At 38.1% G+C, this 12474-nt stretch overlaps 1 protein-coding gene across 1 annotated transcript in view; it reads left to right on the top strand.

Annotated features, from left to right (window-relative positions):
- Positions 1-12474, top strand: part of LOC150080070 (DNA repair protein XRCC1-like) — a 179056-nt gene that overhangs the window by 115470 nt on the left and 51112 nt on the right. Inside the window, exon 10 of the mRNA XM_090381651.1 lies at positions 9217-9563. Coding sequence (XP_090237777.1) covers positions 9217-9563 — 347 coding nt within the window. The remainder of the gene's footprint in view (positions 1-9216; positions 9564-12474) is intronic.

A 12474-nucleotide genomic window follows, 5' to 3' on the forward strand; every position in this document is an offset into this window, starting at 1 on the left:
TAACCAGTGACTCCATTATTTTCCCAAGAACACAAGTTTAACTAACAGCTCTATAGTTACTTGTGTCACCTTTTGAACCCTCTTTGTGAATTGGTGATAAATTTGCACACCTCCAATCCATGGGAACCTCCCCTGAATCCAAGGAAGCTCTCATGATTATGGCTATGGGTTTACTTACTTCCCTCGCTGCCTCCTTCAATATAAATTGATAGATTCCATCTGTACAAAGTGTGGCGCCTCTGCAGCCAGGTGGGAAGGAGCAGCAGTGCAGAGCACAACCTTCTTGATTAGACCGGGGTTCGAGCCTGTCACCACCAAATACGGAGGATGCGGAAAGGTCAGGGAATGACCACCGCATTTCCCGGAGCAATATGGCCTTAGTTGCTAATGCTCCTAAAAACCAAATAACAAACAAACAAACAATCTGCCCAAAGTGCCTTTTTTATGTTTAACTTGAACAATTTCTCCTCCACTTTGCTCTCAGTTATTACAAAATCACTTAGCTCTCTATTAGTGTTTGATGAACTTCTCACATTCCCCTCCTTGAATAACTTTTCATGTGTGAATGTAGATGCAAAGTACTCATTCAGTTTATCAGCTACCTGAGCATGATCATCAATAGTCAACCCATCTATGTTAAGTGGTCTAATCTGATTCATCCCTTTCCTTCTAGAGTTCCTATAAGAAAAGAACCCTTTGCTGTTTTTCTTTGCATCCTTTGCTAAAGATTTCTTGTAATCTGCCTTCGCCTGCCTAACCTCCTTTGTGACTTGATTACATACTAGCTTATATCGGCCGTAAGCTTCTGTGTTGCTTGATAATTTATATACATCACATACATTTTCTTCTCTGCCATGAGCCTCATTAATTCATCGGACATCCATTTAGGCCTAAACTGTGAACAGTATTTCTTAATTGGAATGAAAAGCCTAGTAGCGTCCAAGATTAAGTCCCTGAAGGCTTCCCATTTAGAATTCAACGTTGGTAACATAATCAGTTGGTCCCACTGTATAGAATTTAAAAACTGTCTGAGACCCCTGTAGTCACCTTTATGAAAGCAAAAGTCATTTTCTTTACCCTTGATGGTAGTTACATCTTTAAGTAAATCCCACATCAGAACATTGTGATCACTATCAACCAGTGGTTCCTTTATCTGCAAATTCTTAATGCATGAATAATCACTGCTGATTATCAGATCATTAGCATTAGCATTAGTAGAGGCATATGATGCAAGAAAGCAAGCTTATCCAGCATCAGCCAAAAAAAAAACAAAAAAAAAAAAAAAAAAAAAACCTTCACCCCTCCGTTCGTTCGAAATACCTGTCCAGCTGAGCCTTAAATTTATTTAGGCTATCAACTTCCACAACAAGGGATGGAAGTCTGTTCCACCAACCAACTACCTGCTGGCTAAAGGCAAATTTCCGCACATCTATCCTACATCTGTCTTTCCTCAATTTGAATTTATGCCCTCTCAGGTGATTATTCTGAGCAAGAGGCAGTATCCCATCAGCATTGAGCATGCTCAAACCATTCAAGGCTTTGTACACCTCTATCAGATCACCTCGCCGGTGCCTAGGCTCCAGACACTGTAATTTGCAAAACTTAAGCCTTTCTTCGTAAGAGCAACCCTTCGTTCCGTTCACTAACCTTATTGCCCTTCTCTGTACTCGTTCCAGCAGCTCTACATCCTTCTTGAAATGAGGCCTCCAGACCTGTATACAGTACTCAAGGTGCGGCCTGACCATTGCCTTATACAAGGGAATACTCACCTCCCTATCCCTGCTAGAAAAATCAAGAGTGTTATGCCCTCTGGTTGCCTTTTCAACATGTTGCTGTAGAAAACAGTCATCCAATAAATCCACAAAAGTCTTGCTAGTGTGCGAGTGATCAAACCACAAGTTCCAGTCAATATCTGGAAAGTTAAAATCCCCCATTATAAGACATTCTGATTTACTGGCCCACTCTATTTAGCATTAGCATTAGCATTAGTAGAGGCATTTGATGCAAGAAAGCAAGCTTATGCAGCATCAGCCAAAAAAATAAAAATAAATAAAATTAAATTAAATAAAAAATTAAAAAAAAAATAACCACTTCCACTTCACCCCTCCGTTCGTTCGAAATACCTGTCCAGCTGAGCCTTAAACTTATTTAGGCTATCAACTTCCACGACAAGGGATGGAAGTCTGTTCTACCAACCAACCAACCAACCGCTGGCTAAAGGCAAATTTCCGCACGTCTATCTTACATCTGTCTTTCCTCGATTTGAATTTATGCCCTCTCAGGTGATTATTCTGAGCAAGAGGGAGAATCCCATCAGCATTGAGCATGCTCAAACCATTCAAGGCTTTATACACCTCTATCAGATCACCTCGCTGGTGCCTAGTCTCCAGACACTGTAATTTGCAAAACTTAAGCCTTTCTTCGTAAGAGCACCCCATTGTTCCATTCACTACTCTTGTTGCCCTTCTCTGTACTCGTTCCAGCAGCTCTACATCCTTCTTGAAATGAGGCCTCCAGGTCTGTATACAGTACTCTAGGTGTGGTCTGACCATTGCCTTATACAAGGGAATAATCACCTCCTTATCCCTGCTAGAAAAATTCCTATATATCATTGACAATACACCATGAGCTACTCTTGCAGCCCGTCTGCACTGCTCAGAGAACTTCATATCTGCCTGCACAACCACCCCCAGGTCCATTTCATTCTCTACCACTGTCAGTGTAGTGCCACAGAGTCGATACGTTGCTCTGGGGTTGCTGTTTCCCATATGTAGTACTTTACATTTGTCAATGTTAAACTTCATTTTCCACCTCTCAGCCCATCTGCTCAACCTTTCCAGATCCTGTTGCAGCAGCATAGTGTCAGTAGTGTTCTTGACAACCCTGCCAACCTTCGTATTGTCTGCAAACTTGGACATTAAGCTTGATATACCATCATCAGTATCATTTATAAATACAGAAAACAATAATGGACCCAATACTGAACCCTGAGGGACTCCTCTAATACCATTAGTCCACGATGAGCAGTGTCCATTGATTACCACTCTCTGTCTTCTCCCCCTCACCCACCCCTTTATCCATAGCAGCAATTTGCCTCCAATTCCACACTGCTCCAATTTGTGCAACAGTGTTCCATGTGCAACAGTATCAAAAGCCTTTCTAAGATCCAAGTATATAATATCAAAGTTATTCCCTGCATCCAGTTCTTTTGTGACTGCATCATAGTATCCAATCAAATTGGTCAGGCAAGACTTCCCCTTAACAAAACCATGCTGTGTCCGAGCTAAAACTGAAGTCTTTTCTAGATGATCCTGCAGTGCTTCTTTAACCAGTGCCTCCATTAATTTTCTGGGAACAGAAGTTAAACTCCCAGGTCTATAATTACTTGTGTCAGCCTTTGATCCTCCTTTGTGAATTGGGGTCACATTTGCACATCTCCAGTCCATGGGTACCTCCCCTGAGTCCAAGGAAGCTCTCATAATTATAGCTAAGGGTTTGCTTACTTCCTTTGCTGCCTCCTTTAATATAACTGGATAGATCCCATCCACCCCAGGTGCCTTTCTTGTGTTTATCTTCAACAATTTCTCCTCCACTTTACTCAGAGATTACAAGATTCTCTAGCTTACTGCCAGAGTTCAATACACCTCTGGCATTCCCCCTCACTGAATAACTCCTCATGTGTGAATGTCGATGCAAAATATTAATTTAGTTTATTAGCTACCTGAGCAGGATCATCAACAGTTGACCCGTCGATATCAAGTGGACCAATCTGATTCATCCCCTTCCTTCTAGAGTTTACATAAGTATAGAACTCTTTGCTGTTTTTCTTTGCATCCCTTGCCAAAGATATCTCGTAATCTGCCTTCGCCTGCCTAACCTCCTTTGTAACTTGGTAACAGATCCTTGTATCTATCATAGACTTCTGTGTCACGTGTTAATTTGTATGTATCCCATTCATTTTTCTTCTCTGCCATATGTCTCATTAGTTCATCTGACATCCATTTAGGCCTAAACCTTGAACAATATTTCTTAGTTGGTATGTAAAGCCTAGTAGCTTCCAAGATAAGTTCTTTGAATGCTTCCCATTTTGAATTTGCTGTTGGTAACAGCATCAGTTGGTCCCACTGTATAGAATTTAAATACTGTCTCAGTCCATCATAGTCGCCTTTACAAAAGCAATAACCCTTCCCTTTACCCCTAATGGTAGTTACCTCCTTGAGTAAATCCCACTTCAGCACACTGTGATCACTGCCACCTAGTGGTTCATTTATCTGCAGATTCTTAATGCATGAAGAATCACTACTGATAATCAAATCAAGTGTATTACTCCCTCTAGTTGCCTCCCGAACATGCTGATGGAGTTAACAATCATCCAATAAATCCACAAAAGCCTTGCTAGTGTGTGAGTGACCAGCCCCCAAATTCCAGTTAATATCTGGGAAATTAAAATCCCCCATTATAAAACTCTCTGATTTACTGGCCCACTCTATTTCTCTGTACAGTTTCTTATTATACTCATCAAAGTCATTAGGCCTATAGCACACTCCTACTCTCAATTTTGATCTCCCAATGCTTATGTCACACCAAAATGACTCGACACTGCACTGTCCAGCGTTGTCGACTGGCTTCACTTCCTTGGATTTTATGTATTTCTTAACTAATAGCATAACCCCTCCTCCCTTCCTATCCTGTCTATCCTTTCTGTAGACATTGTACTCCCCAAATTCCAGTTCTGCATTACTTATATCTGTGTGACACCACGTCTCTGATATCCCAACAATATTCGCCTTTGATGCTTTGAGCAATACCTCAAATTCATCAAATTTATTTACCAAACTCCTAGCATTGGTGTACACGCAAGTATACATGCACCTGTTCTTTTTCTTAGCTACCCTAACACAACCCATGTGTTTACTTGTACCCCAATGACTCCCAGCAGTCTCTGAAATATTGTGCATCTTATTTTTCAAGCTGTTGCACATTCCAATAGAAGCAGTGCAAGAATCACTTTCACCTCTGCCAGTGGCTACTGTTAATCTATTAGTCCTTGTATTTCCCCCAGTCTAGCAGTTTTCCGACCCACCTAACACTGCCTCGATAGCATCAGCAAACATTCTTGCACCCTTTCTATTTAAGTGTATCCCATCCCTGTAGAAGCAGTCTCTCCTGTTAACAAGTACAGTCCAGGCTGAAAAAAATTCTATCCCTTGAGCCTTGCACAATCTTTCCAGGGCCGAATTGATCGACAGGGCTCTCATCATATACTCTCTCCTATCGTGTCTGGGCAGAATTGTAGACACTTTCAAATTCAACCCTAATTCACGGCTTTTTTTCAACAGTGACCTGTACTTGTTAAGTAATTCCGCCGGTCTTCTACTCTTAATATCATTAGTGCCAACGTGTACAACTATATCACCTTTTGTGCCCTTAAAAGATAATATCTGCTCTGCAACGTCATCAACCTTTACCCCTGGCAGACATACCCTGGTCCTGTTCCACCTATCCTTTTTACAAAGCATGTTTCTCGTTTCCCTGACAATAGAGTCACCAACAACTACTTGTTCCTTTGGGAGGACTTTAATCATTTCAATCATTTGGGCTTTAATCATTTCAATCAGATTTCTTCACAGGGGAGATCTGATTGGAGTTTAAGTAATGCAGTTTGCAGAACTGAAGTCGTTTATGGTAGGAGTATCCATTTGTGCCCCTGACTAATTTTGTTGCTCTTCTTTGCACCCATTCCAACAGATTCATGTCCTTCTTGAAATATGGCTTCCAGACCTGAAGATGTCACACCTTTGCCTTATACTGTAGCATAATTATCACCCATCAAGGAAGAGTAAGGATGCTTCTTCACAACTACTTCTGGACGAATAAAAATCTTTTTTGAACTCTTCTCCCCCCTTGTATATGCACACTTTCATTTGGCTGTTAACAGTGCATATACAAGGGGAGAGAGTTCAAAAAAGATTTTTATTCACCCAGAAGTAGTTGTGAAGAAGTAGTAGTAGAAATGAAGATTTCTATGTATGGTTGCATTATAATTTTCTAAAAATTTTTGCAATGCACATGGTTATTATTAGCATTAGTAGTGGCAAACGATGCAAGAAAGCAAGATTGTATACATTGGCCACAAAAAAAAAAAAAAAAAAACATTTCCAATATCATCTGTCCATCCCCTCTAACAGTTTATATACTTCTTTCTTGACTCTACTTCCACAACACCAAATGGAAATTTGTTCTGTTAGTCAGCTATCTGCTGGCTGAAGGAAAATTTCTGCATATATCTTGCAACCATCCTTCCTCAATTTGAATTTATGTCCTCTTATGTGTCATTTGACTGAGAGGAAGGACACCATCAGCATTGAGCTTACTCAATCCATTCAGTCTTAAACACCTCAATTAGATATTCTTATAGATGCCTAATCCTTAAATGTTGCAATTTACAGAATCGAAGCCTTTTCTTGGTAAGAGCACTCCCTTCATTCTCTTCACATTCTCTTTGCCCTTCACTGCACCCATTCCAGCAGCTCTTCTTCCTTCCTAATATAAGGTATCCAGACCTGTATGCAGTACTCAAGATGCAGCCTGACTATTGCTTTACACAGTGAGAATAATAACCTATAACCTCCTTATCCCTGCTGGCAAAATCTATATCATCAATAAAACCCTGTGAGCTGTAGTAGCAGCCTGCCTGCATTGCTCAAAGAAATTAATGTCTGGCTGCACAATTACCCCATTCTTTTTCATTTTCCATTACTCTGTGTGTGGTACCACACAATTGGTGTGTTAATCTGAGATTGCTGCTACTCGTGCAGTGCCTTGCATTTGTTAATGTTAAACTTTACTTGCTAATTCTCAGCCCACATGCCTAATTTTTCTAGACCTTGTTACATTGTCATTAACCAAATTGCCAAACTTCATATCATCTGCAAACTTAGACATTAAGCTTGATGTACCTTCATCAATATCAGTAATTAGTATAGAAAACAATGATGAACCAAGCACTGAACCCTGGGGAACTCCACTAATAACAGTAGTCCAAGAACTGCATTGCCCATTAATAACCACCCCTTTTTCTATAGTTGTAATAAATATAGAAAAAAAAATTCTATAGAATATCTGCATTCATGGCTGAATTATAATTTTCTAAAAATGGAATTCTTGATAAATAAAACTCAAGTTAAAATTAAAAAAAAAATGCACAAAAATTTGTGTTAAGGTAAAGATATTCAACTTTTTAATGTATATATAGTATTAGCCTGAAAAAAAAATTAATATAATAAGTTGGAAATATAAATGTTTTATATTTTTAAAACTAAATTGCTGCAGTTATTAATATAATTATTTATATTTAGAGAGTTCTATAATAAAAAAATAATAAATTCAGTGAGAAAGAATAATATGCAGCCGGGTCATAGGATTTAAATCTTGGTGTATGAAAATCAGACTGCATAGCCACTTAGAATAAGTTCTTTTGTTCAGTGAGAAAGTGCTCTATAAGACTACATGGTGCCACAAGTAACCATTGAAAAATTATGTTCTTATAAATACCTAGATAGAACAAATATCATCAGTTAGCAGTGCATCACTTTGAAATTTGAAAATTTTTTATAAAGAAGCTTCCAGTACTTCTTGATATTGGTCAAAAATAAAGAAATAGCTGTTTTGCAGCATCTTTAGTCATTTCAAGTGTGAGAACCTACCAGGCACTATTATGAAAGAAGAAAGAATTAATGTACAGTGGTTCTTGTTTGGCAACTGACAAGTGCATGTGGAAGTTTGAAATATAGCAAATTATCTCAAGTCATGCTTGGCATTTTAATAATTCCTCATAGTAGTGCTGAGTGTGAGAGGATATATAGCCTAGTGTGAAATCAAAACCGAGTTCAGTTCTTCTCTTTATGGTTAAGCTTTGGAAATGATCCAGATAGCCAGGGCCATTGTTATGAACAAAAGTTTTATCCAAAATTTCTGAAGAGGACGAAGTCTACAGCAATACCTTTCTTGAAGAAATTAAAATGAGTTGACATCGAACAGAAAATCCAAATAGAAATCCAAAGGGGAAAAAAATCTTGGGTAAGCTAATACTGTATCTGAAGTATACTGTACTGGTAAAGTGTTATGTCTGTATTTTAATATAAACGTGTATTGTGTCAGTGAATTTTAATTTCTAGTGTAGTGTGGATTTTACAGAAACCTTCCGTTTTTTATGAAAAATCTATTTTCCTCCTGTTTTTGTAACAAGATTGCTTTATGCAAAAAAAAAAAAAAAAACTCTGCCCCCCATCCCATTTTAGCCCAGAAATCTCCTGTTTTTCTTCTGCTTACAGTTGCCTGATCTCCAGCTTTTTTTTTTTTTTGAAGTTAAAATTTGGCAGCTATGCATCTATTTACTAGGCGCCTCCGTAGCCAGGTGGGCAGGAGCAGCAGTGCGTAGCACACGCTTCTTGATTAGACCAGGGTTCGAGCCCGTGACCATCAAATACGGAGGATGCGGAAAGGTCAGGGAATGACCACCGCATATATCCGGAGCAATATGGCCTTAGTTGCTAATGCTCCAAATAAACAAACAACAATAACTCTATTTACTGAGGTCATTACTCTTTGATATGTTGAAGAATGTGATGTCTAAATTTGTTAGACAAATGAATCTTCCACTTCCATTTTGGAAGCTGACATATTCATTGGCAGTTCTACTGCCAAAGGTCATGGAGAGTCTAAAAACAAGAGGTAAAGATTGTGTTCTTTTGTTCAGTGAGGAAATACTTTATTGTTGTATGTGATTAAATGGTGTATAAGTTTCTACTGAAAAAAGAGATGTTCTTATAAATGTAACACAAATTTTATCAGTTGGTAGCACATCACTTTCATATGTTAACTTTTTGTGTACAAGTTTCCACTGCTTTTCAAATCCAGAATCTGGATTTAAAATAAACATTCTTCTTTTCCATCAATCCCTTCTGTTTTTTTTTTTTTTTTCCCAGGTAAAAATTATGAAACTGCTTTCCAAACTTCAAATGGTGATAGATACGCTAGTGCAGTGAAAATAAAAAAAAAAAATTAAACATTTGTAATTCCTGAATTTATAGCCTTCAGTTCTCTATATTTTATTAATTTCAGAGTAAGAAAATGTTAAAGAAGTGATTTTAAAAAAATCACTTTTAAAAGAAAATTTATATGATAAACATATTTTAATGTAAAACTTTTATTTAGGTATATGTTAGGAAATATAACCAGAGATAGCACTTCAGAAAGTGAATCAGATGAGAAAGTTAGAATTACAAAGGAAATTCCAAAGACATCAGTTGCAAATAAGAATGAAGAGGTAGTGAATAATAAAAGGGGATCACCAAAGGCTTTAATTAAAAATGTTGATGAACAAGAAGAGGATGGAAAAGTTAAGCAGGTTTTGTCCAAACAGTCTCCCGCTAAAAAAAAAACAGAAAGTGAAACTAATTCAAATCTTGCAAAATTATGTATAACACAAATTACAAAGGGAAACTGTGAAGATGATGGTGAAGCAGAGATAGTTAGAAATAAGAATAGAAATAATATAAAAGGTATGTAAAAACTTGATTTTATGTAATATTTAAAAACAATATTATATCATCACTTTTTTCTTTTGGATATGTTTTTCATTTACAAGCATCCAGAAATATTTATTAACTGTATGTGGAGAGAGAATTTAAGGATATTCCACTGTTGACAGTGGAGGCAGCTGCCTTTTTTGTCAAGCTTCAGTGTTGTTCCTATAAAGCTTCCATGTTGTTTTTATTGCTTTTAACTCTGTAATACAGGCAGTTCTCGCTTTACGAGTTTTCGCAGGACCTCCGTAGCCACGTGGGCAGGAGTGGTAGAGCGTAGCACACGCATCTTCATTAGACCGGGGTTCAAGCCCCTGACCGCCAAATACGGAGGATACAGAAAGGCCAGGGAATGACAACCGCATAACCCCGGTGCAATATGGCCTTAGTTGTTAATGCTCCTAAAAACCAAATAACAAACAAACAACAACAAACGAGTTTTCGCTTTACGAGTTCCCGGGTTTACAAGTTTTTTTTCCCCCAAGTATCAAGTATCAACAAAATCGAAAATATGAACATTAATTGCAAAAAATGAATGTTAAACATTCATAAATAGTATTAGTATTAGTAACGGCCGCATGGTGCAAGAAAGCCTATGGCTTATGCTGCACCAGCCAAAAAAAAAAAAAAAAAACCGAACAAAACAATGATAAAAACAAAAAATAAATAAAATAAATAACTAAATAATAATAATTAATAAATAAAAAAATATATATATAAATAAAATAAAATATAAATAAAAAGGAAATTAAACCTATCATCCTATGCGCTTCCCTTACCCGAAGGTACTATCCAGATGACCTTTGAATTTCCCCAAACTGTCAGCCTCTACCACCCATGTAGGCAACTGATTCCAGCAATTTATAACTCGCTGGCTAAAATAAAACTTCCTGCAGTCCAATCTAAACATTTCCCCCCGTAACTTGAATTTATGTCCCCTAGTTCTAGCATCATTTATAATCTTGAAAATTTTGTACTCATTCATTTTACTGATGCCTCTCAGAGCCTTAAACACCTCAATCAAATCTCCTCTAAGGTGTCTAGTTTCCAAACTCTGCAACCCACATATTCGAAGTCTTTCTTCATAAGGACGCCCTTTTGCCGATCTCACCCCCGAGTTACCCTTCTTTGCACCCTTTCAAGAAGCTCGATGTCTTTCTTTAGGTGCGGTCTCCATACTTGAACACAGTATTCCAAGTGTGGTCTAACATAAGCCTTATATAATGGGATTATCACGTCCCTATCTCTACTTGCAAAAGTTCGATAGATCATCGATAGGACACCATGGGCCTTCCTTGCAACCTGTTTACAATGCTCAGAGATTTTCATGTCTGACCGTATCGTAACACCCAAGTCCCTTTCCTCCAGTACTGGGTTTAGTTGAACTCCACCAAGTGAATAAGTTATTTTGGGATTACTGTTTCCCAGGTGTAATACCTTACACTTTGTTGGATTAAAGCACAGCTGCCATTTTTCTGACCATTCTTGAAGTCTATCTAGGTCTCTCTGAAGAAGCTCAGCTTGACAGTGATCATTAACTACTCTACCAATTTTAACGTCATCTGCAAATTTAGACATCACGCCCTCTATCCCTTCATCAATGTCGTTTATGAAAATTAAAAACAACAGTTGTCCTAATACTGATCCTTGGGGAACCCCACTTCTTACCTTAACCCAATCTGAGGAATAACCATTTATCACAACCCTCTGCCTCCTGCCCTGAAGCCATCCTTCTATCCATCTAAGGATTTTTCCCCTGATTCCAACTTGTTCCAGCTTATAAAGCAACCGCTCATGTGGGACTGAGTCAAAAGCTTTGCTGAAATCTAAATAAACAATGTCGAAATTATTCCCTAAATCCAGCTCGTGAGTGACCCTTTCGAAATAGCGAACCAGATTTGTTAAACATGATTTTCCCTTTACAAAACCATGCTGAGTATCCTTGAGAATTTCAATTCGATCCAAATGATCCTGAATTCCACCCTTGATCATTGCCTCCATGATTTTCCCTACTACTGAAGTCAGACTGACAGGTTGATAATTTCCAACTTCACTTTTAGAGCCACCCTTATGTATGGGAGATACATTTGCACTTTTCCAATCCAAGGGAATCTCCCCAGAGTCTAGTGATGCTCGCATAATTAGCCTCAATGGTTCAATGCACTCGCTTGCCGCCTCTCTCTTAAGATTATAGGGTATATTCCATCAACTCCAGGAGCCTTACTGGTCTGTAGGCTCGAAAGTTTTTTCATTAAATAATCTTGCGAAATTTCAATATCATTAATTACATATTTTTTAACTTCGCTCCCACAATTTCCCATTGCCACAAAAGGCTTTTCATTTGTAAATATCGATGCAAAATAACTGTTGAGTTCATCTGCAACGGCAGCTGGTGTATTTATTACTATCCCCTTTCCCTTACGTAAAGGTCCGATCTGGTTTGTCCTGCTCTTCTTGGCATTTATATATGTGAAGAATTCTTTATCCCCTCTCTTTGCTCTGTTTGCTAGTGATTTCTCATAAACTGCCTTCGCCTGTCGAACCTTTTCTGTGGCTCTATTACAGATCACCTTGTAGCTGTTATAGGCTTCAGTACTTTTTATTGCTCTGTAATCTTTCCATGCCACCTTTTTCTGCTCAAGTAATGTGGCAACTTCACTATTCATCCAACTTGGAACCCTTCTCGTGGAGTATTTTTTTAATGGTATATACGCATTCAAGGCATCTGTGATTAGTTTTAAAAGCATACCACTGTTCAAATGTATTCATTCTCTGTGCGATATCTACCCAGTTAATAGAGGCCATGTAGTACCTTAAGGCATCGTAATTTCCTTTTCTGAAATTAAAACCCATTCCTTTGCCTTTTACTTCTGCTACCTCTCTCGTC

Source organism: Mastigoproctus giganteus, chromosome 9 (assembly GCF_048544385.1).
Source record: "Mastigoproctus giganteus isolate SK-2022 chromosome 9, ASM4854438v1, whole genome shotgun sequence".
In the NCBI taxonomy this organism is placed as follows: Eukaryota; Metazoa; Arthropoda; class Arachnida; order Uropygi; family Thelyphonidae; genus Mastigoproctus; species Mastigoproctus giganteus.